The sequence below is a fragment of the Ambystoma mexicanum genome, chromosome 9, assembly GCF_040938575.1.
Source record: "Ambystoma mexicanum isolate Mex_15411 chromosome 9, UKY_AmexF1_1, whole genome shotgun sequence".
NCBI lineage: Eukaryota > Metazoa > Chordata > Amphibia > Caudata > Ambystomatidae > Ambystoma > Ambystoma mexicanum.
Genome location: NC_090931.1, coordinates 676,509,745 through 676,535,855, shown reverse-complemented (window position 1 = coordinate 676,535,855; position 26,111 = coordinate 676,509,745). Strand labels below are relative to the sequence as shown.

Genomic DNA, 26,111 nt, shown 5'->3' with positions numbered 1-26,111 from the left:
AGACAGTGGTAACGTTACTCCTTCCATGAATGAAGCGAAAGTCCTTGTGTTCCACAAAAAGGGTAAAGACCCGACTCTTCCGGGCTCATATCGTCCGATAGCCCTAATAAATCTGGACGCAAAAATGTACACGAAGGTGCTGGCGGCCAGACTATCGCCCCTCCTCACGACCCTAATAAACACAGATCAATAAGGCTTCATCCCGGTAGGCAAACACATGACAACTTAAGAAGCGTAACCTATCTGATAGAAAAAATAGGCATTACCCAAACACCGGCCGTATTACTCTCCCTGGACGCCAAAAAGGCATTTGACCGCGTTGAGTGGTCTATCCTTTTCAAAACACTGAAGCACATGGGGTTCGGGGAACAGTTTATAAATATGATAAGAGCTGATTACAACTCCCCAGAGATAAGAATAGCCATAAACGGAGAAGTCACAGACAGGGTGCGGATCTCTAGGGGTACAAAGCAGGGCTGCCCCCTTTCACCTCTGCTATACGCCATATTTTTGGAGCGCCTTTTAATCAAGATAAGGGAACTCGAGGAGGTAAGAGGGATAGAGATGGCGGGCAGGCAACATAAAGTCACAGCATACGCGGACACCATGCTGCTTGCCTTAAAGGACCCTGGGAACTCTTTACCAAGAACCTTAGAAATACTCTAGGAATTTGGGGGGATCTCAGGCCTGAAGATCAATCGGGAAAAAATCAGAGATTATGCTCCTAGCAGGGAACCAGGATTCATTAGAAGCTGTGGCGGTCCAGCTCAGTCTAAGAATAGTAGAGCAGGGCATCAAATATCTAGGGGTGACACTCACACACAGGGTGGACAAGATTTATAAGAGTAATTACACTCCCCTACTGCCTAGAGTCAAGAAGGACCTAGAAAGATGGTGCCCGCTTAGGATCTCTTGGTGGGGAAGAATCCAATCTGTTAAAATGAACATCCTCCCCAGGGTACTCTACTATTTCCACGCTCTCCCAGTCTCAGCCCTCGACCACATTTTCAAAGCTCTCTCCAAAACCATATCACAATTTGTGTGGAACAGGAAACCCCTGAGGGTTGCTAGAGCCGTTCTTACGGCACCGACAAAGGCCGGTGGAATGTCCCTTCCCCACTTTAAGAAATATTATCAGGCTGCCCAACTCTGGGTCCTGAAGGAATGGTTGGGGGAGAACCAACAGACAATCTGGATGACGCAAGATAGAGCAGTCGCTAGGACCCCCCTAGAGGACCTATTGTGGAAGAATAAACAATACAGACACCTGAACCTTCGAGTAAGCGAAGTTATGAGAACTACTTTAAACGCCTGTGATGTCCAAACCAGAAAGGGAATCATGACCACCCCACTGGCTCCCTTCACGCCTATCTACAGGAACCCACAGTTCCCACCAGGACAAGAGCCCAGCGGCTTTGAGAAGTGGGAAGTAGCAGGATGTAGGAAAATCGGGGAATTGTTCCAAGACAAAGAAATACGATACTTCGCGGAATGTAAAAATATGTGGAAGCTAACAGAAGCAGACATAAATACGAACAGTTAAAGCACTGGCTGAGTACACCAGAGGTTTTTCATGCGGCCACAAGGGACCTCACACCTTTTGAGATGTACTTAATAACCAACCCATGGGACAAAAAGCTGGTGTCTACACTGTATAGCTTCACCTGCACACCAGAAGAGGAAATCAAATGGACTTACATGAGAAGATGGGAAGCCACACTGGGGGAAGAAATTACCAGGCAGCAATGGGAGGAACTGTGGGCAGGCATCCCCAAACTCACCAGGGCTGTCCAAATCAGAGAAATGTGGCTGAAGATAATCACCCAATGGCACTACACCCCAGAGAGGCTGGGGTCAATGTACCCGGATGCGTCGAACCAGTGTTGGAGGGGGTGCATCTGGTGGGAATGTCAGGGAGTGAAGAGCTTCTGGAAGGAAGTGCAAACGGAAATGACAAAAATATTCCCTGAGGCTGGCCAAATGGGGGTGAGGGTGTGGTTGTGCGGATTCAAAGACCCTTGTGCCAAGAAACTTCGCAAAGCACAATGGAGGAGCTTTATGGGCCTGGTCATTGCGGCATGGGCAACAATAGCCCAAGGTTGGAAGAAACGAGACCCACCACTGGTTTACACCTGGCTGCAAAAGGTGGGGTCACAAATGACCATGGAAAAGATCACGAACCATCTCCAGGACCAGAATGGGGATCAGTGTTGGAATACCTGAAATCAGACTATATGGAACAATGGTGTCCACACAATATTAAAATATTGGACATATATAGCACGTAAAGTTCCCGATTAGGAATTCACAGAGGATCCGAACTCTTCCGGGGTTGTGGGAAGGGAGGGGGGTGGACTGTTGGGGAGAACACTAGTGATGATGTTTATTGTTCTGTTGAAAATAATAAAAATATGTTTTAAAAAAAAACTTGAAGACACCTACTACCTGATTGAATCTTGGATGAGAGAAAAATGGATGTGCCTCAACAGAGGAAAAACAGAGCTCCTAATCTATGGATCATCTCAGGCAAGAGCTAAACTAAAGCCCAATTATATATCCTTCGCCATCCAAGACTGTAACATATAGGTATTAGGTGAGGTAAAAGCACGCTCAGTATTCATTTCAACACCTCCCTGAGTGCAGAAGCTTATACAAAAAAGGTTGCAAAAAACTGCACCTACTACCCAAGACTCTTAAAAAACCATCCGTCCCTTCCTCACCAAAAACAACTGCTCTACTGTAGCTCGATCGGTTATACTTTCCAGGATTGACTACTGCAATGCGCTCCTCACTGGAGCTGACAAACAGAGCTTGCAGAGACTACAGATTGTCCAAAATGATACGGTACATATCATAAAAAAGGTCCCAAGAAGAAATCATACATATCATAAAAAAGGTCCCAAGAAGAAATCATATTTCTTCCCACAGTCAGGCACTGCACTAGCTCCCCCTGAAAGCTTGGATACAGTTCAAGTTAGCCACCTTGGTGCACAGATGTCTCTATGGAAAAACTCCAGCTTATTTGAAATCTTTAGTGACACACTACGAACCAACTAGATCACTGCGCTCATCTAATCTGATGCAGGTTGTTTGCCCAACCTTTAAGTGGACCAAAAGCCTGGGCAAATCTTTTGCTGTAATTTGAGCAAAACTCTGGAATACTCTTCCAGTCTATGTACGACTTGAAAACAATTCCAGAACCTTCAGGAGAAGGCTTAAAACTCTCCTCTTTGAGTGATTCCTGACTAACCGATGCTTGATACCCTCCTCCTGTCCCATGTTATTGTTGTCCATTGTTTACTTGTGCAACCTGATGCCTGTGCGCTCCGGCGCATTATAAATCTATAAATGAATAATAAATAAATTGTGAAGGATCATTGATTTGGGGCAAAGCACAAGCCCCCATTTAAATAACAATTGTTAGGCCCCATTTAAAAAGCCCTCCTTGGAACCAACGATTCCTGATGACTTTCAATCAGAAAGAAAATGGGCCAACAATTTGGTGTAGCAGCAGATTAAAAGGTAGAGGCAAGGTCACAGAACGTTTTTAAACAATATCCAAATGGAGAGATCTTAATAATGCAGCTGTATTCGAAGGACTAGAGGTGGTCTAGAGAAAGCAATGGAATAACTGGAAGGCAGAAGAAAGTCAATGGTCAGTTAGAACTTTACATATTGCAACACAATGTTGCTATGAATGGTATCCAATACCTTCTGTTGCCAAGAGAATTTAAGAGCTCACTCTTGACAAGAGTGGCTATTGTCAAGCGTAAAACCAAAATGACAAAACCTAGTTCATATTTTTGCAAAAGTACAATTATTTTTAGGTGGAACCATCCACTACAAATGCCAGATTTCCTAACCACACTTCCCCATATGATGATGCTATATTTTGTAATGTATTTGCTGGTCTGTTGTGAAATCAGTATCCCTGCGGATTATGCCTCACAACACCATTGTCCAACCCTAAACCTTGTGAATCGGAAATGTCTCACACTACCGTGCTTATACATATGTCGCATCCAATAAGGTAGCTTAGAGAATAAGTGGTCTCTTCAGAGACCAATGTAAATCCTGCACTCAAGTTGGAACGCTAGCAGATCCGTTGTGGCGGTTTAACCTTTTCAAAATAAGTGGAGTACCATTGAATTTGCTTAGAGCACCTTATTTTACAGTGCTTTACGGTATAAACTCTATTATTATTATTGGTTGATACCCAATCTCTTGACTTTCGACCCAGCAACCTTCTCCCCTCTTAACCACCATCACACATACATCAATGTAAACACTCTCTTCAAACTGAACTTGCATACAACTACGAAATATGAACGTCTCAGGCAAAGATTTTAGTTCAATGTACATAATTCATACCTGTACAGTTGTTTTCTCTTTCCTCCTTTGCTGGATGCACCAATGGTCCATTGGTCCTGGTCTAGACACAACCAAGCAAAAAAGGAAAAGGCAGAGCCAGGCCACTTCTGAATGGCAGGTACAGAGATGCCCGACATACTGTGTGACAAGTTAAAATACTGCAGAGCACTGTCCAATCCCTGTTTACGAGCCATTGCCAGCAATGCACGAATCACAGGAATGATGTACGGATGGCTCTGATTGGGTTCCTCAGTCCTTAGCAGCCTAATAAGCTGATGCAGTGCCTCAGAGCTCATTGACTGGCTGCCTAGGGAGCCTAAGAAGCTAATGAGGTTCTCAGCACAACAACGATGGAGGAAAATGTGAAAGTTTAACGTATCAACAATGCGAAGGACCATGTTAGCATTGACACACGTTGTACGGCTTTGTCTGTTGATACAACAAATACGCTTGAGACAATCCGAGATAAATATCTGAAGTTCATGGGACTGTAGATCGGGAAGCCATTCGATAAGTAGCAGCAGCGGCTGGACATTGCTAATGCCAAAAATGCCAACTGAAGAATGATGGCCCTCAACAGCCTGAAAAGAAACAGAAACCAGAATGAAAATGAATTCAAGAAGGTCTTTGTGAAACAAAAATAAAAAAATGTTTGCTCCCCAGGGAATAGGAAAACACATTTAAATAACATTGCAGGGCTCTCTGAACCACAAAAATGCAACTGCAGCTGCAAGTACTGAAAGATGAACATGTCTTACCATATTCATAAGTTCTTCCAGCAGTTTTCTTGTTGGCTGACCGAGAGATTTTAGTACCTCCAGCATATGTGGATAGCCAATGCGCTCCTTGAACACTTCCTAAGGAAGAAACAGAAGAACCAAATAAGAAACTAAGAAAAGGAAAAGCTTGAATTCCAAAATCCAGAGTACCAGAATACTGACATAACTTAGTAAAAAGTGCCTAATTCTGATTAAGTAGCCCAGCATGAATGTGTTAGACGTCACAAGTGCATGCTCATTATATCACTGTGCGTAGCAACTATACTTTCTGTCTTTAGCAAGTTCGGCACAATTTGCAGCAGTTTCATTAAAACAAACTCCCCTTTCAAAGGCTGTATCGTAGACTCTCTCAGACCAGACCGTTTAATGATGACACTCTTATGGCCTGCAGCACAAAAGAAGCAGCAGCATGCCATCTTCCTCTCTGAGAAATCAGGACACGCTTTTATTGCCTAACCCAAGTCACCTTTGGAACCCTTTAACTCACCCATAAACTGAAGAGAGAGTCCCAAAAACCATAGTGGCAAAAAAAGTATGGAATCCCTCGATGCTCCCTGTACTCATCCTTATCAAAGCCAACTACCTCACCTCAAGTAAAAAGATATAAAACATACCTTTCTGAAACCTCTATGCTCCCAGACTCCTAAAAACCAGGAAGCACCTTGAGAGTAATCAATTTGCAGAGCTGCACTACATAGGGCTTTTGTTAATGTTTTCTATCATCATCCTCCAACACACTTAACAGATTACTCAACTGAGAAATTGTTACATTGAAACACTTGTGTATAGGCGCGTTATAAGTGCCATATCATACATTCATACCTATTGTAAAGAGAAGGGCACTGCAACAGACCAAATTAGACACTGCTATCCCATCATTATTTATTTGATATGAACTGCAAAATGCAGCATGGACAATTTACATTTTTGACTTATGTTATCAAAGTAGCATACTACCACAATGTACAGCATTCCTTTTCATTTTACACAGCTTCAAAAAATGTTTTAGATGTCTGAACACTTGGATGAAATTTTCATTTTGAAACAGAAGTGTTTCAAAATTATTTTACTGAAGATAGTAAATTACACCACAGCTATCATTGAAATCATGTATTTGTACATTTATGATCCAAAGTTAGTGAACCACAAGGGTATATCTATACAGTAGTAAATAATGGCTTATTGTAGTGAATTATTTGCATTATGACCGGCAGTAAGGAGAAATGACTAATGTCATTTCTATGGATTCTTCATCAAATAGATATCCCTGCCAGCATCAGCTGATTGGAAAACTTTTCGACAGGGGGCATAGTGCATCTCGACTCGGCCGTCAATCCGTCTTGACTCGATGCACCGGTCGGCGACTCCGGACTTGATGTCGGTCGCTGTACATATACTGAATTACTACACTCCCGTACCTCAGCTCCCCACCCTTTTTTCTCCCCGAGCTCAGCCAAGGAGGAAGACCAAGTGATTGGCAAACAGCCAAAACTGCTATAAAAAAACTGGAACACAAACAAAACTGTGCTTGCTCTTTCTTTTTTTTTTTTTTTTGGGATGAGGAACAGGACTGTTAGAAGGTGTAGGGAATCACTTCTGGATGGCAAGAAGCCAAACAATTAGAAATCATCTGCTTTTCCCACAATAAGCAGACTGCTAAATCAGAAAACAGGCACTTTTAAAGATGGGCTGGATGGGAGGGTGATGAGGAATATGCCGGAGAAAAATTCATAGAAAGAACATTACTGGTAAGTAATTTCTCCTTCAATGAATTGCTATTCTCCTGCAGACTCCTAATCAGATTAAGACTCCCAAAGCAGTACATAGTCTGGCGGCAGGATGAAAGTCCCTATACCAGAAAGCTCTGAAGCACTGCTCTTCCACAAAAGCGAGAATCAGCCCCACGCGAGACATTCAAACAATAATGCTTTGTAAAAGTGTGCAACAAGGACTAAGTCGCAGCCCTGAAAATATCTTTAACTGGCACTCCCCTTTGTAGTGCGGAGGATACAGCTACACCTCTTGTGGAGTGAACCCTGATGCGTGACTGCAGCTCCTCCCCTGCATGCTGATAGCACTCCGCTATACATAGCGTTATCCAGCAGGAGATTATCTGTTTAGTAACCGCCAAACCTTTCTGTGAAAGGGAAAAGGTTACAAACAACTGATCAGCCTTCCTGAATTCTGATGTTCTTACCACATAGAAACTAAGGCCACTTTTAGGGTCCAACCTGTGGAACCTCTCCTCATCCTTGGAAGGGTGAGGAGGTGGGTGAAACACAGGTAAGTGTATGGCCTGGGAGATGTGAAAATCCGAAATGACGTTGGCAGAAACCTTGGTCGCACTTTCAAGGGCACCTTCTTAACAAAACTGAGAAAGGGAGGCCTGAATGACAAGGCCTGCAGCTCACTGACCCTTCTGGCTGATATGAATGCCACCAAAAAGGCAGTCTTCAGCGTGAGCAATCTCAAAGAACAGGAGTGCATAGTGTGAGGAATCTGAGGGCGTCCTCACTTCTTTCCCCAATATAGTCTCCCCTCAGGTGGCCAGGGAAAGGCTGTCGCTTTTGGATCCTGACCCTGGTGGTGGATATGCAAGGCAGGATAACCTGGGTGGAGGAAACTTGGGGAGTGGGGAGGAGGCACCCTTGGGTGAGACATGGTATCACCCATTTCCCTTTTCCTATCATATTATCAATCGCTTCCCTAGTTTCCTAGACAGCCTTCTCCCAACACACAACACTTGGGTACTCATACGAGGAGGCCACCATTGAAACAGAGGAAAGACTGGAAAAAGAAACATGAGCAGTCTAGTGGTTGGGCTCATTATCATGGAGCCGGAAACGTTAAAACACGCTCAGCTGAGAGGTATCAGGAGAAGCGCGGCAAGCACGAAGGAGAGTTCCGGGGCAGAAGCTGTGGCGGCGAGCAGGCACCTTCTCGAGATGCTGGGAGGTTTATGGAGCATGATCCGGTACAACGAGCGAGAGGAGCTCATTGGCAGTCTGAGGCAGTGCGGAGAAAGCAGTGCGGCTCAGAGTGGAGGTAACAGGAGCGTTGGAGAGGCTCCTAAAAGCTCACCAGTGCAGGACCCCTGACTGGTGCTCTGCAGTAAGCAGCTGGGAAGCGAGGAAGCCGTGGAGGACGCCAAACGCCAGAGGGAACCAGCACGAGCAGAGCGTGAACAGAGACGAGTCTCCGGAAATCCACTGAAAGGAGAAATCCAACAGTAAGAAAGCAGGTGAGTCCGCCTGGGTGAAAAGGGCGCCCGTCCACGGTTGATTGGGTGGTTTTGAGGCCAGAGACATTTGGTTTTGAATATCTGAATTGAATAAAGGAAAAACTGAATGCAAAGCAAGCATAGCCAAGAGTCAAATAAGCTAGCCTTACTAAGTGTCGAGTAAGCTAACATTGTTAAGAGTTCAATCAAGCATTGCCAAGAATAATTAAGCAAGAGAACTAAAATAGTAGCAAAGCCGGTATGCAAGAGGGTACAACATTACACAACCACGGGAGGTGGCAAGGATCAACAGAAGCAAATACACTTCCCTCCGGAACAAGCTCACCTTCAAGCAAACAGGTTGAGTAGCACTGCCTGGCCGACTCTGGACTCCTCTCTGGAATCCCTGTTGACGCCGTAGAATCTCGTGAAGGTGTGCGTGGACCTCCACGTAGCAGCCCTGCAGATGTCCAGCAGGGGCACACCAGACAGGAACGCCATCATCGGAGCGATCGCTCTGGTGGAATGGGCTCTCGAACGGCCGGGCAGCGGTCGGTTTGCCAACCGATGACAATGTGTGATACAGCCAGAGAGCCACCCTGAGATGGAAGCCTTGGACAAGGCATTCCCGTGGTTCACAGGACCAAAGATCACGAACAGTTGAGACGTCTTCCGAAAACTTTTCGTGCGTGCCACGTAAAACTTCAGAGCATGAGCAACATCCAGCGAGTGCAAGGTCCTTTCAGCTGGTGACAAAGGTTTTGGAAAGAACACAGGTAACACCAAAGGCTTGTTGAGATGGAATTCCAACGGAACCTTTCGCATGTAGGAAGGGTGCATCACCCTTAATTTGTGGAAAGTCAGATACGGCTGCCTGCAGGACAGGGCCTGGATCTCACCCACCCTCCTGGCAGAGGTGATGGCCACGAGGAAAGCAGTTTTCTACAAGAGGCACTTGCGGGGGGCCTGATGCATAGTCTCGGAGGGGGGCTCCCATGAGCCTCGCCAGCACCACGTTGAGTTCCCAAGCCGTGGCAGGAGCCTTCACCGGCAGGAAAGATCGGAACAGTCCTTTGAAGGACTCCTTGACCAAATTGTGGGACCACTGAAGATCGTCCTGGAGACCTGGTGTAGCGGGAGATAGCCGCCAGACACACCTTAATAGAGGCATCTGACAGCCCCGCGTTGGCAAAGGACAAGTATGGAAGAATCTGCGAGGCTGTAACGCTCAGAGGGTTGATCTTCTGCGACTGGCACCATGTAGCGAAACACTTCCACTTTTGACCGTAGCACTTAAGAGTTGACGACGCTCTGGCCTGGACAAGGACCTCCCTGCAGCCTGCTGGCAGCCCGTATTCTCCAAACTCTAGGGCTGTAGGAGGCAAGCATTCAGATTCAGCGATCCTCGGTCGTGATGCAGGATTGCGCCTCCTTCTACAGTGAGCAGATCCATGGCCACTGTAGCTTGACCAGAGGAGACGCTGACCGGGTACCAAATCTGCCTCTGCCACACCGGGGCGACTAGTATCATCCTGAAAAGGCACTGTTTGAGTTGATTGATGACTCGCAGCAGGAGAGGCAGTGGAGGAAACGCGTACAGGCACAGGCTGTCCCACGGGTAGGAGAACGTGTCGCCCATGCTCCGTGGCTGGTGGAAGCTGCTGGCAAATTTCTGGCATTTGGAGTTCGCCGCCGTTCAAACAGATCGATCTGGGGTCTGCCCCACTTGATGAACATGCTGTCCACCAAGTTCCCACTCGTGGCAGGAACGCAACTCCCTGCTGAGGAGTACACTCAAAGGACTTAGAAGCCGGCTCCTCGGACCAGCCGGTCCTGAGTGAGGCATGACACTGCTTGGGGCACAGGGCAGAGGCCTTGGCACTGAGCCACGCCGGCAGTCTACTGTGACAATCCTTCATTGTTCTTTCAGAGAACCCGAGGCATATTTTGCAAATCTCATTCTCTGTGGTCCGGGTGAAGACAGTAGAGGCACTGAAGGTGTTTGTCTTCCACAAGTCTGCATTTGGAGCAGAGTTTGAAAAGGGAGCTTGAAAAGGGACCAACTTTGGTCGGTGGTGCGGAGTAGGCCCGATGGCCTTCTGGAAACTTGGACGATACTCGACGATCCTTGCCCTTGAGGGGCGCTGAAATTCATCAACAAACGGATGACTGCTTGTCAGCCGATGGAGAGAAGAGCACATGGGCTCTGTTTGATAAAAGTAGGACTTTTTCTCAAAAAAGCGCAAAAACCGTACAATTGCTCATGGAGCAAAACTCTAGGACTCCCAATACTTGAACGTGCGATAAAAATCTGAAGATGGCTGCCAGAGGTGGGGCTTAGGGAGAGGGCAGTCATTGGCTTGGGGCAGTATGACCCAGAGTGCAGTGATTGGTTTAGATGATTGGTTTAGAGGAGAAATACAGTTTGCAAATGAAAGTGAGACAGTTTTTTCTTTTACTGAGGATTCCCAGCCTGACGACAGAGAATATTCATGAGCATGTGAATCCATGTCAGACCCCATGCTGGAGAAATGTTGAATACTTGACTGAAAAGTGAATTTGCAGTTTGAAAAACTTTCTCTGACGAGAAGAGCGATTCCTTGAGCAGCGTGCTGAGCACATGGAAAAAGGAACTGAGGTAGCGGGGCATAGTGACGCAGTATATGTACGGCAACTGACGCCACATCCAGAGTCGATGACCGGTGCATCGAATAGAGACAGATCGGTTGCCGAGTCGAGATGCACTAAGCCCCTTGTCAAAAGGTTTTCCGAGCATCTGACGCTGGAAGGTATATCTATCTGATGAGGAGTCTGCGGGAGAATAGCAACCCACTGAAATAAAGTTTGATCTCAATTATGGATACCCAATGTCAACAATACATTTTTTTCAGGTAAAGCAAAATGTTGTTGCTTCCCAGATTTTACAGTCTGACGATAGCTATTGGGAGACAGGTATGGTATCAAGGGAGATACAGACTCAAAAGCAACAATTCAAAAACCCTTATTTATAAACTTTATTGGGTTGGTGTGAGGCCTAACTGGCCCGAACTCTGAGAGGTTGTTCCCTCAACTGATGTTTCTATGGGCCATCAATGTCCATAAGTCCAAAACCAAAACCCGGCCGTGTCTAAATCTATGCTTGCCCTCACTCTTAAACAAGATGTTATCAGGGGTCTTCTTAAAGAATAAATGGTGGCTCCAAAAAAAAAAATGTAAACCAAGACTGGTTTCAGATAGCCTTATCATCAGGTGTAGTTCTGCCACTTTCAAAAATAACTTGGAGGCTTTCTGTCCCTGACGTGCCACCCAAGCGTTATAGTTGTAAAAAGGACAACTGCATGCACCCTCTTGGAAAGCCACCTCGCGCCCACTGCAGGTCGCCCATTCTGCCCTTTACCTAGCTGAGGGGATCCACACAACACTGGGGTTTCCTGGGATGGCAGGCGCTCCGTTCGGTTTCTCCGGCATCTTGCTTTCTCACTGGCCATACAACGGTATTCCAGTTTGATTTCTGCTTTCCTTCTCCTCTCGACGCTGCTGGGCACCTGTCTAGACAGAAGCGGACTGCGGGCATCCTTGGAGTTCTCTACCTCTGGAACAGCAATGCAGGCTTGTATCCCCCATGTTTGGTGCGCAGCACACTTGCCGTCTTCTGTGGCTGCCCGAAACAAGTACTTTGTCCATTTTTATAGAATGTTACAGTGGTGCCGGGGCATATTATATAAGTCGTCCTTTTCTTTCACTGGTTACATCTTTATCGCTCTGTGGTTCCAACTCGTCCGAGTACTTGGATTAGCTAGGTTCTTGATATTCTTCTTCATCTCGGTACTTTCCAGAACCTTAAGGTATTCTGCCTTATAACAGAGTACACATGTCTGCTGTCTACAAAGAGGTTACTAGAGGAAGGAGAGGTTATAGTGTGTGGGGGTGTGATGTTCTTACAAGGGCTGTACCCTAGATGGTTGTCCGCCATAGGGCGGGGGTCTCTGCCCAGGAGATCCTCCCGCATTATACCACCCACCAGGGGAACTATTGGGTAGCAGCCTCACCTCCCTGGCTGCATGGGAAGGTGCTCCCCTTCTGGGAGAAGTGATGACATTCAGTGATTCGTCACAATAGCCACTGGGAATAAGACAGACTCTGAATCAACGTTTCAAGTTCCACTCGATCTATTGAGCAAAGTTCAAAGAAAACAAAAGGCCCCTGGGCACATGATGGAAAACACAAATCAAAGGTGCTCACTGCAAACTTTGTATGTAACGGAGGTCTTTATGATTTCCCATCAATACTAGATTCTTTCACCCAAACAGTCTCTTGGTATGGGTTTTTCAAAGGGAGGTCCCAAATTCTGTATGCACTCTCTTTAAGAGATATCTTTTAATTGGATCAGGAAAATCTGGTTCGACAGTAGGAACCTTTATATTGAAGTAATGTTTTTGAGTGGAGGTCTTGGGTCTGCTTCTTATCTTTATAACAGCCTAGCGACTCAAAACACCTGATACAGCAGAGTGCAGGTTTGGCTGTTGGCTTCGCCCAGGGCTTCCTCTCAACCCCTTCCTGGTTTCCTGGCTGATACTGCCCTCCTCATCAATGCGCCACGTTTGCATGGCCCTTTCAGCTTGAGCTCCTTCCCTGCAGGATTCTGCCCTCAAGTCATGCCCACGTATCGCTCTGGACCCTTTCCACTGCTTATCTCCATCTATGGTAGCAACACCTCTCTGGCCTCCTCATGCGGAGTATTCTCACTTTCCTCCAGTAACTCACAACACCACTCCTTTCTGACATTATTCTCCAAGCTCCTCCAATAGCCCTCCCACATACTCCTCTTAATGTTCTCCACCCACCTCCAATAGCTAGCCTACCTCCACGTTCTAATATTTTCCAACCTCCTCCAAAAACTCTTCCATCTCCTTCTGATGTTCTTCAGCCCTCACCAAGGCTCCGGCCTCCTACTTATGTTCTCCAACTTCCTCTAATAACTTCCACCGCCTGATGTCTCAACACCTTCCAATATCTCTCCCACCTCCTCCTCCTGATGTTCTCCAACTTCTCCTATTAACTCTCGTCTCCTCTCAATCTCCTGCAGTTCTTTCCAGCACCATTTCCCCTTCGAGCTTCTCTCCTTGAGCCTCCTGAACAGTCTACTCCAATGCTGTTCACCATCTACTACAACAGCAACCATTCTGGGGTTTATGGTCTGGCGGCTTTTAATAGGGTTTTGCCCTTTCCCCTGGGATGGCTCTCTGGCCCATGGCTGGCAGCTGGGCCTTATGGTAGGGGCTGGGTTGTGATTTGTTAGACTCTGGTACCTACCCCTGGAACGTGACACAGGGAGACAGAAGTTAGAAGAAAAGGACCGGACATCTTGGATTCCAGAGGGCCGACCTGTTCGATCGAGTTAAGCCAGGGTAATGCAGTATTGCTTTGCTTGAACAGAAGGTAACACAATGGCATACCTTAAACACACATTACATATCATAGCAAGGCAAGAATGGCAAATATGAAAGATGAATATTTTTACAAAGCCTACCTCCTCGGGTCATTGATTTTGATAAGTTAATGCAGCAATTCCTTTTGGCAACATTATATACGATAACAATTCGATACATATATATTGAGGTTCTACAGATATCATGGACTCAAGGCAACGATCTGCCAGAATAAAATGCTATCTGAACCCTTTAAATGAAGAGAGCAGTGCCAGGTCCTGCAGTTCACTGTCAGAAGTAGTTTCACTCTTTATATTGAACCCTTTACCGTCCATCTTCAACATTGATTTTTTCTGTTTTAGTATTCTTCTTTTGACTATATCTCGTAAAACCTTTGCAGACGATAGTCATCACCACTGTCAGGATGTCCCAGAGTTAGGTTTAGGAGAGATTGCAGAGTGCATTATTGATCTAGTGTTTATTTTTCAGGAGTAGGTTTAGCATGTGGCCTGGGAGGGAAAGTGATTTATTTAATACATTATATAGTTAATTTGTTAGCTGATTCTGTTTACTCATCTGTGGATTCAGGAGGCTAAGTTTGGATGGCATTTGGGAGCGCAGGAAATTTAATTTGCACCTTATTTCCTTTCCATAATGGACATGCAGGGATACTTTTAGAGTTCTGAGATTCTGCTGGAATACTTGGCGGGTGTGGGAAATTCAAACTGCCTCAAAGGGTGGAGTGGCAGGATGCGTTGTCAACCTCCACTCAAAGAAATTACCCAAATGAAATCTGGCCAGTAGGCCTGTTGTACTGCAGTTTGCCAGTGAATCTAGAAGTCTGCATCAGTGTTTCCAAGTGTTCGGCCAGAGTCTACTGAGATCAGTAGCGAGCAGCGAAGCAACATGATAGTCTCAGTAAGAGGTAAAGATTCAGATCTTTGCTCCATGTCAGTTGCGAGAGACTTAAGATGGCCATTCCTCAGAGAATTACTAGGACGGTGTTGAGTAGTGGCTTTGCGATCATTGTAAACAGTTAAAGGATTTACCTTCAGCTTCAAATAGTCAGCCATAAGAAGCTGCACAGATAATAGGAATTTGATATATATAATCAGGGATAGTTAGTAAAGCTTCATAGAAAACTGCAGGAAAAAATATCAAAGCTGTCAGCACCAGGAGGGTCTATAATAGCAACTTGTTATTTTATTCCTCCATGTGTGAGGCAGTGAAAAAAGGTTTTTGATATTTACTATATATCCTTGGATAGATTAAGGAAACCCCCAGGCTATTAAGAGGAGGTTATACCAGAAAACTATTAGTCCAACAAGCAATTCATACAATGTTTTGTTTGCCTGTCGGCAGAGTGACTGGTGTGTTAATCATTTTATCCCAATTCTATTTTACCCCAGGGTGTGAATGTACACTGTAGTGATTTCTTTTAGCAATGGGCATTATATCATAGGGGACCAGCAGGGCATAGCAGCTCTTGTGGAAGTTGGAGGCTTGGCAAGCACTTATCATTTTTTCTTTTCTTTTCCACTTTGTATTTATTGGATTTATTCATTAACAATAGCGACATATTCTCAACTCAAGAACAAGCCCAAACCGGACCATAGAAAAACAACCCAACCCCCCTTCCTCCTCCCCCCTCATCCCCCCGCCCCACCCACCCCCCAAACAATGAGCTACACATGGTTCACAGACAAAAGAAAAAGTAGTCACCACATGGTTGGGAACACAACTCGGTACAGTCGCTGGCTGCCCGACCGGTTAACTCTATCTGCAAGGTCCCCATCAAGATTCTAACTTCTGGTGCTTTTGTGCAGAAGCCGATCCGTTCCAACCCTCCCACCATCACCCAGCTCCGTACCCGATCCCGGACCTCAGAGTCTCAGTGCAGCACAATCTGTATTCAAAAGCACTACAGTCTAATCCTGCAAGAAAGAAGGCATGTCATCATGTACGATAGCTGTCAGCTTCTCATAGGTGAAGACTGTTAAAAATTTAAGAAACCACTCTGACTTCGTTGGGCTCTGAGATCCCTTCCACTTCTGGGCCAGAGCCATTCTTCCTGCCCTTAGCATCGCACCAATTACCCTGGGGAAAGGTCCCTCCTCACCCTCGGGCCTAGGGGTACCCAGTAAGATCTCCATGGGGTGGAGGGCAGGACAGGTTCCCAGGATATCTTTAATCCAACTTAGTAACTCTGCCCAGTAGACTTGAATAACCTGACACTCCCACCACATATGGAACCAGGTTCCTCTACCGGCACACCGAGGACATTTAGGGGAGAATCCGGGAAACATTTTAGACAAAGTGGCGGGCGAACGGTGCCAAGAGTGCAGAATTCTAAAGCTATGCTCCGTGGCTGCAGTATACAGGTTCCCCCTAAAGACGGCCCGGATAACGGAGTCCCAATCTCGCTCCTCCAATGTTGTGCCAATTCTCTCTTCCCATACGCTCCTGAACCCCTGCCTCCCCTCTAGCTCCGCCGTAATTAACACATTATAAATTTTGGATAGGGATCCCTTTCTGGAATTGGCCTCCACAAAAATCTTTTCGAAGGCGGTCATCTTACGAGAAAGGGAGGCCACCCATTCTGCTTGTGTGAGAATGCCCTTGAGTCGCAGGAAATCAAAAATGGAGGGAGGCCTTTCCGGAAGGAGCTCCAACAGCTGGGAAAATTCAATAAAACCTCCCAGCCCCTGATCAGACCACAACTGCGTCCCTCGGAACCCCCTAGCCCCCAAATCAAGTGGCGGCCCCCACAGGGAGGACAAGGGGCCATGATGATAGTAATTTGTTATCCCCACACGGCTTCCACAGCCGCCAGAGAACCGCTAGAATTGGGTGGGACCGAGCTACAGCAGGCAGCGCGCGCGGCGGGGCCCAGAGCAAGTCCCTAACCTTGTGGGGGTGAACATGCACATCTCCAATGAAAGTCCAGTATGTCCTAAGATCATCTCGCAGGTGCTCCAACATGACTCTCAACTGGGCCGCTTTGTAGTACAACTTAAAGTCGGGAAGACCAAATCCCCCGAACGCCTTAGGGAGTGTTAAAGTTCTCTGCTTTATTTGAGCCCTCTTACCATCCCACACAAAGCGAAGGATCCTCGTCCGAAGCGAAAGAAAGAAGGAGGAGTCCGGGACAGCACAAGTCAGAGAAGAGATAGAGAAGCCTAGGCAGTACATTCATCTTCACCGAGACCATTCTACCAACCCAAGAGAGCGTCAATGGAGCCCACCTATCCAGGTCGCGACAAACTTTTGCCACCAACGGAGGGATGTTCAGCTCAAACACCTTGCTTAGGTCTCTCGGAATTACCACCCCAAGATACCTGGTACTGACTTTCTCTGTACGCAACCCAAACACCTCCACTCTACCCTCAATATCTTCACCTCGCACTCCCATGGGCATAATACATGATTTAGAAACATTGATTTTGCGACCGGAGAACTGTCCAAAAACACGTATCAACTCTAACAACCGGGGCAGCGAGTCATTAATTCCAGATAGGTACACCAGGATGTCGTCGGCAAAAAGAGACAACTTAAATTCGTGTTCCCCACATCGCACTCCTGTAATCGCCTCTTCACGCCTAACCGCTATAGCAAAGGGCTCCATAGCTAGCGCATACAAAAGAGGAGAAAGAGGACAGCCCTGGCGAGTTCCTCTAAAAAGTGAAAAGCTCGGGGACGCGAAGCCATTGACCAGAACCCGTGCAGATGGAGCATTATACAATGCAGCGACCCATCCACAGAACCTATCACCAATACCCATCCTTCGAAGCACCTTCATCATGTAAGACCATTCAACGTGATCAAAGGCCTTTTCGGAATCTAGCGAAAGGAGATAGGCCTCAGCCTCATTCTTGGACACTTCGTACATTAAGTTCAATGTTTTCCTCACATTATCAGATCCCTGTCGCCCTGGAATGAAAACCACTTGGTCTCCGTGAACCAAAGAGGGAATAAGCCTAGGCAACCTGTTCGCCAAGATCCTGGCCAATAGCTTCACGTCAACGTTTAGAAGCGAAATGGCCCTATATGATTGACACGAGGAGGGATCCTTCCCCTCCTTCGGGATGACCACAATAAGAGCAGACATCATGGAGGGAAGACCTCGTCTCCAAGGCCAAGTTATACACCTTAGACAAATGCGGCGCCTAAGTGGAGCGAAATGTCTTGTAAAAGCGGACGGTAAATCCATCGTCCCCCGGCGCAGTGCCATTCTTCAAAGACGCAATAGCATCAACAACCTCCTGAGGAGATATCGGGAGATCCAAAGAGGCCGAGCGCTCTAGCGGCAAACAGGGGATGGGGAGAGACCCAAAGAACCGATCAACATCTGACCCATCTCCAAAATATTCAGAAGTGTAAAGGGTTTCATAATATGACTTAAATTGTTCCGCAATTTGGTCATCCTCCAGGCACCTTACACCCCCCCTACCAGATATACAATTGACTCGCCGACTGTTACGGAGTTCCCTGAGTCTCCAAGCCAAGATTTTGTCTGCCTTCTCCCCCTTCTCCATGTACCGCTGCTTTAGAAACGCAAGCTTCTTCTCCGTCTGCCCCGCTAGCAAGGCAGACAGTTTAGCTCTCAGCTGTTGAAGCTTAGCCCTCTTGGTCGGGTCTAACTGTGTCTTCAGCTTCCCCCCTGGCTGAATAGCCAGAGCACTTATCATTTTTAATAGGTTATAGATTGAGTTGCAGGCAAATTTAATAGCCCTGAACCTCAGCCATCAATTTTAAGAGTTCAGCTTGCCATATAGTTGTGATACAGTTTATTATGTTGTCTCATTTGGAAGATTAACTTTAAACCATCCAATAGCACCAATACAATCTTAATTAAATTGAATAATCTCCCAATTTTATTAAATGGGAAATCTAAATTAATTAAAATCAGAATTTCATTGCAATTCTCATGTTGCGTACAAGTAACTTTGTTATATGCCAGCTTCCTTCTTAAAATAAACTGCAATCCGTTTGCTTGTTCGATTAGAAAGGAAAAAAGACAGGCGTGCGACCAGTGGACTAGACTTCTAGTCAAATGATTTTGATGGAGATGACCAGATTTTTGTTTTTAATTCTGGACCACTAGTGGGCCACCACTGCCATGGCAAATAACTCCCAAGTGACGAGTTACCTGTTGGTTGGTGGATCTTCCATTAAATAACAATCCAGAGGAACGCATTTTCAAAATTAATTCACCTTTATGAAAATAAAAGTTATGACCGAACAGACACGGATTAACATTTGGACGTGGTCAGGGCTAAGGCAGCGGAGGCAGAGGGCGTGAGGGTTGGAAGTGGGGAAGAGCCCCTTGCAGGCTGGACACCTGCTGAAGCCCACTGAAGTCGACATGTGCAGGGGAGGAGCGTGGCGGCGAAGGACAAAGTATCTGAAAGAAAAAAACACAAAGATAGAAGAATATCCGGGGAAGAGCGCGTGGTATTACATGGCCAAAGCCAAACCCAGGAGCGCTGGTGAAATCGTCCCATTTCCGCTGATGCGGAAAAGAGGAATGAGGAGTGGAGCTGGGGGGCGGAGTCAGGCGAGCGCATGCTCCAAGTGCCACGCACCTCTAAATTTAAAGGGGAAGAAGGGCTTTTCTGGTGAAAAAGGTTCCGTCTCCCGTCCCTCGCGAGGGACGCCCCATACAGTATGTAGGAAAGGGGACGGAACGTAAGAGTATGATAACCTCTATAACTACTCCCATATTAATAATGATGCATTCACCAGGTGGCACCTCTGTGATGGCGATCAAATAAGGAGTCAAACACAGAAACCTAAAGCTTAAGGTGTATTATTACTGAACATTTACAGTGTGTGGGCAAAATAAGAAACGGGATAAGAATAAAGCACAACTGAAATGTCAAATGGTGCGATGACTTTGATTAACTACAAGTTTGAAGGAAATTAAATGTTTAATAAAAAAAGATTGTCTCCCGCATCAGGTCGTTCCTTTTCCAAGAAAACATTTGTAAAAAAAGAAAGATCTTACAAGGTCTCTGGGTTCAGGGCACACCTTCTGCCAGGTTCTTTTGACGGTTCTAGGGTAGTATTGGTTTCATGAGGCTGTCTCGCTTTTCTTTCTCCTTCTCTTCTGCAACCTAATCTTACTTGTGAGATGTTGGGTGTCTTTCTCTGGGATCCCCACAGACTGCTGCTCATCGAGAGGATTTCTCTCAGCGGAACGGTCAGTCACCCATAAGGAACAGGGGGCCAATGTAGTGAGCATGACATCACCCAGAATATTGGATGTGGACCACAGGAGCTTGGCAAGATGAGAGGCTGGCCAACTACTTTGTCTAGAGATCGTCTCCTTAAAATGTCAGCCTATAGGCTCAGCAGGCTACTCCTTCTGCCCTGCTTTCTTCCAGGCTACATGGTGCCAATGTACTCAGTTTTTTCTATAAACTCTCGATAGCTCTTCCACTTTGTGCTGCTTTCTTAAGCATCACTCTTCTGTATCCTCTTATTTCCACTCCTCACGTGCTTCGTCATGTTCGTCTCCTCTTTGGGCAATGTACTCCCCCGACCCCCGCCTTCAATTTTCAAGTCTCTCCATTCATGCTCACCTTCTTTATCACTTTGGGTACTATTATCAATACTCCCCAGTCTCACCTCTTCACCCCTCTGGGCATTATGGTAATTGTTCTTCAAATCACTCCTTTCTCCCAGCATCATCAACTTACCCCTTTGGGTACTTTCTTCCATCCTCTGAGCTCCAATCTTTCCCTTTCTATTCTCAGTCCTAGAAACCTATATGCAGCCTTCAGCCTTTTGGTCCCTTCTTTGCTGTTTTGAGGACCATTCATCCTTACTATTGTCACCCTCTTCTGGGTCACCCCTTTGGGCACCATCCTCCTGCACTTGCAAATAATGATTTCTAGGTCTCCACCAATCATCTTCTTCCCTCTGGGAATCTGGGAATCTTCACAAGTCCTCAGGCATCACCTTCTTTCTCAATAATGTTACCCTCTCTGGCCCCTGGTCTCTTGCTCTAGATTTCTAGACTCCTTGGCCTTATCGCCAGGCTCTCTCCTCCAACTTGTAGGTTCCAGTTTGCCCAGCATCCGGAAGCACTCTTCTAGTCACCTGACTATTGCTCAATCTTTTGCTCCCTCTCCCCCAACCTTCTCCAATTCCAAGCAAACCTCTGGGGAAGCCAGCATACAGGTTATGAAGGCTGAGCATAGAAAAGGAAAGCTCAGAGGATGGACAAATGTTCCAAAAGGGTATGGTAAAGAAGGTTGCAGATAGAAGAGAGATTTGAGAACAGGGAGCATAGTGCCCAGACCAAACATTCATGTAGGGCCATCACATTCAATTTTCAAGGGGCACTTGGTGGGCTCTCATGTGTGGATTCAAGGTTAAATTCCAGAAGCCATTCACAAACTGGTCATATTACATATTACGCTATCCTCACTCTCTGATGCTATGCTATGGCCGCCACAAATGGCAACATGGGTTACCTTTTTACTCTTTCATGGGAACACTGTCTGTTGGACCTTTTACAAAGTGTAATATGTGGATCCTGGTAAGGGTATCACAAAGGTACAGCAGGCTGTAATCTCTAGTATCATAAAATGGTGCAACTAATAGTGGAGCTGTCCCAGCCAGCCATGCAAGGAGACTATCCCCAATAAAATAGCATACAAGGTACACCCCTTAAGGCTGCTCAGGTGGTAAATACAGATAAGGCTCATTATGGAAAATGCAGGGTAAACCAGTCAGGAAACAGTAAAACGTACAGGGGCATTGAGCCAGAGAGGCTGGAAGGGACATTACATGCTACACATTTTCAATTATTTAAGCCTCATACTTTTCTTTCATTTTCAGAAAAATTGCAATTCATAATTCAGACACCTCTTTTGAATTTTAATAGCATTTCCTGAGAATTTCTAAAAACCTATGATAGTAATATTGCAATCATCATTGTCACATGCCCTATTGCACAGGAAGAGCCCTTCCATTAGAGGTTGAATCAAAATTGGACAATTAGCAGAGAAGGTTTAAGAGGATTCTAGATCAAAGGACTCTGAAAGTCAGTACAGAATGACCCTTCCATCTCCACCCACTGTCTTCATCTGCAGCAATTAGATTGTTCTAAAGAACACCCTTGAAGTATATATCTGTTGATGTGGAATCAAGCATAAAAAAAGACTGCATTGTATTACCCTCAAGCCAATGGTATGATAGAGAGGGTCAAACGCTGTATAATGGAAGGTATTAGGAATGCCAATGCGTGTGGGTTGGACAGGAAAGTTGCGGTAAAGGAACGAATGTATGCGTTGCGGATGGCTCCTAATGCCGAAACAAGAGTGAGTCCATTTGAATTAATGAGAGGACGGAGGAGTAACACAATGTTATCCCCAGCTTGGTTAGGTCGGGCCAGAGAAACGGATGAGGTGGTGGATGAAGTGAAAAGGAATATGGATGAATGAAAGAGGAAGTGTGCTGAGAAAGTTAATGAGAAATTTCCAAGAAAGAAGACTATAGTTGAAGTGGGCGATCTAGTTAGAATAAGGAAAGCTGTTATAAAGAAAAAGGGTGATCTGTTGTATTCGGATCCGGTTAAGGTTGTACAAGTTTTTGACCGTTCTGTGAAATTGGAGAGTGGACAGGTCTGGAGCCTGTCAAGGGTTGCGAAGGTGAGGAGGTAAAATTGCTGAGCAAACAGACGCCTTTTTCTCTATATAATGTCATCGTTTGAATTACATGTATTATAAATTGTTTTGTGTAAATAGAAATTTGGTGTTCAGATAAGGGAGGGGGGTGTGTTATGTTGATGTCTTTTCTATTATATGTTAATGTGTTATCTGATTCCCATTCCTTTTTCTACTGATGGAATCCTAGCTATTGATGACATCAGAGCAATCCTGAGCTTTGTGTTAGAATGTTATTCTTTGAGGAGTCAGTCTACTTGTGCAGATGGTTGGGGGTCTCTACTACCCAGCTTATCCCTACAAGCAATAAACCATTTGTTCAACTTGTTGTGCCCAGTCTATTGCTTTACAAAGCCCCTCTCTGATGGCGATTTTATCAAAACGGCCATGTTGGCTGTGAGTAATTCCCTTTTTCATGATTTTCCAAACAAGGACAAAATTAAGCAACAAATCTCTGAAATCCCACTTAGCAGAAATACTGTTAAAGATAGAGTCCTGCGTATGGCAAGTGATGTTAGTCAGCAGCTCACCACTGACTTACAAAAGGCAGCCTGTTACTCCATGTGCTTGGATGAAAGCACAGATATAAATAATCATGCAAGGCTAGCAGTAATTTTGCGTTATGCTGTTGGTGACACCATGCGAGAAGAGCTCATGAAACTTGTGTCTTTGCCTGGAAGAACACAAGGGATAGATATCTACAATGCTGTGATGGAGGCTTTTTTGTCACAAGACATAAGGCCAGAAAAAGTGGTTTCAGTTACTAGTGATGGGGCACCTTCCATGGTGGGGGTAACATCTGGTTTCATAGAGTTTTTTGTTAAAGAAGCAAAGCATCCAGTCATTCAATTTCATTGTATTATACATCAAGAAGCTCTTTGTGCCAAGGAAAGCAGCAAAAAATTAGACAATATTCTCAAGGATGTCACAAAAATGGTGAATTACATCATGGCTCGTGCTCTTAATTGTCGACAGTTTCAAGCACTTCTTGATGAGGTACATGCACAGTATAATACTTTACTTATGTACAATAATGTACGATGGCTAAGCAGAGGAAGGGTCTTGGAGAGATTTGTAGCCTGCTTGGATGAAATTAGGCTGTTTATGAATGAAAAGGGGCAGGAATATCCACAGCTCACTGATATGACCTGGCTCACCAACCTCATGTTTTTTACTGATTTTACAATACACTTCAACGTTCTGAACAAAAAACTGCAAGATTTAGGGAAAACAGCAGAAAGGATGTTTTTTGATATCAGAACATTTGAGAGAAAAATACAGGTTTTTGAAAGAGACCTTGAAAGTGGGCAGCTGAAATATTTTCCAAATCTAAAAATGCATTTGGAAAATTTTACAACATTTACAGACAATCCAAACCATCATGATATCTACAAGGAATTTTCTAGCATTATAGTAGTTGCAAAGGAGAATTTTAGTAACAGATTTTTACAGTTCCGTAAAATGGAGACAACCCTGTGTTTTCTTACCTCTCCAGATAAAGCCAAATGTGAAGAACTTGATCTATCCTGCCTACACTGGTTAGATTTAGAAAATCTTGAAATGGAGCTACTGGAATTTCAAGAAAGCTCTATCTGGAAAAATAAATTCTATGACCTGTGTGCAACACTTGAGAAGATGGAGTGTGAAGGGATAACAGAGGACAGCACAGTTGCTAGTTCGGAAAATGAAATCCTTAAAGTGTGGAATTCTCTGCCAAATAATTTTAATTCAATGAAAACACTTGGGATTGCTTTTCTTCCTTTGTTTGGGTCATCCTATGCTTGTGAGCAGCTGTTTTCAGCATTGAATTATATCAAATGTGATGCCAGAAATATACTAACAGATGAACTCAGTGCTGTATGTGTTGCTCTTAAACTAACAGAGTATGAGCCAAGGTTTGACAAGTTATCAGCATGCATACAACAGCAAAAATCACATTAATTGTGCCCACAAAAGGCGTCTTTAAAAAAAAATACATGCACGTGTACAGTTGTTGTTTGGTTTTTTTGTTTTTTTTCAATTAAAAAAAAATGTTTAATGGAAAGCTCTGTTATTGTGTTTTTTCTTTTTAAACAAAAGCTGTTAATTAGTTTGAAAAACTGTACGAATTGTTTTTTCTAAACTAAAACCTCGTTTTTCAGGTTTAATTGCAGTGTTGGCACTTTGAAAAAAATAAGTCGTTTTGGTTTGCAGTTTGGACACTTGGGCTCAAAAAGGTTTGCCATCACTGGCCTATAACATGACATACCATTGTTCTAGGAATTCTTCCCTAGTATTGCCATACCAATGACTTCCCTCATAAATCGTTCCTTTCAGGAAGGTAAGGTTCCAGACGTCATAAAGGAGGCATGGATCACCCCCTTACTAAAAAAAGGGAGGGTTTAGATCCCATGGACCCCCTTAATTACCGCCCAATAACTAACGTCCCATTTCTGTTGAAAATCTTTGACAAGGTAGCCTGTACTCAGTACAACACATTTGTCGAAGTAAGGGACCTATTGTCCAGCAGTCAGTCCAGATTTAGTAAAAATCACAGTACAGAAATAGCGTTGGTGGAAGTTCGATCTACCATCGCTGAAATTGTCGACCATGGCACATTGGCTATGCTGTTGTTATTAGACCGGTCTGCCGCATTTGATGTCGTGGATCATGACAAGCTGGCTAACTAAAGACGGAAAATGCACCAAACTAGCTACTAATTGGTTTAGATCATTCTTGGGTCCTAGGAGAGCCAAAGTAGCCGTGGGGGAATGCAAGTCTCAAGAAGCCCTCCTCTGCTGTGGTGTTCCGCAGGGATCAAGCATATCAAGCATATCACCTCTGCTATTTAACATCTATACCAAGCTTTTTTTGACTTACTAGACAGCATGGGTGTTAAACACACAAACTATGCAGACAACACCCAGATTGTCCTGGAACTAGCAGACCTATATGAGGCAGACTCGCTTCTCATTATTACGGTGTTTGACACTATTAAAGATTGGATGGGGAAAACCCCATGGCACTAACCAACAAAAAACTGAGCTCCTAATGGCTGAATTCCAGCTACACTTAAGCTTTTAGGTCCCTAATATGGGGCCTTTCTTATTGGAGGGGACAGAATCCAGGTGTCTAGCCAGGTTAAAACCCTGGGAGGGACTTCTGACTGTCATTTTGATTTAAAAAAACATGTATCCTGTGTGACCTCCAACTGTACATATATGACCCAGCTCCTGTGGCAGATTAGGCCATATTTGTCGGAAGACAACAGGGTTCTGTTAGCCTCAGCAACCATTAATTCCAGGCTTGACTACTGTAACAGGCTTCTGGTCGGTACCACACAGGCAAATGTCAAGAAATTGCAAGTTGCTCAGAACGGGGCCGTTTGAGCCATTTGAGGCCTTAGACTGCAAGATCACGTCTCGGATGCCCCGAGAAAACTGCACTGGCTGCTGATACAGCAGAGGATTCTTTTTAAAGCATCCTACCATGGTCTATAAATGCCTCACAGGGAACGCGCCCTGTTAACTCAAATATCAAATTAGCAGATTGCTGTGCAGACGGGCACAATGGTCTAATAACAGGGACCTACTTGTGCAACCTCGCACCAAACTTAAAAGGATTGGAGACATGAGCCTCAATACCTGGGGTCCAGAAA

General features: G+C 45.1%; 1 protein-coding gene across 3 annotated transcripts in view; it reads right to left on the bottom strand.

Annotated features, from left to right (window-relative positions):
* The window catches only part of NBEAL1 (neurobeachin like 1), a 2,018,929-nt gene that overhangs the window by 1,537,165 nt on the left and 455,653 nt on the right, over nucleotides 1-26,111 (bottom strand). For all 3 annotated transcript variants that reach the window (XM_069615520.1, XM_069615521.1, XM_069615522.1), the window contains 2 exons: nucleotides 5,130-5,228; nucleotides 4,372-4,952 (listed from right to left, as the gene is read on the bottom strand). In XM_069615520.1, coding sequence (XP_069471621.1) covers nucleotides 4,372-4,952; nucleotides 5,130-5,228 — 680 coding nt within the window. The remainder of the gene's footprint in view (nucleotides 1-4,371; nucleotides 4,953-5,129; nucleotides 5,229-26,111) is intronic.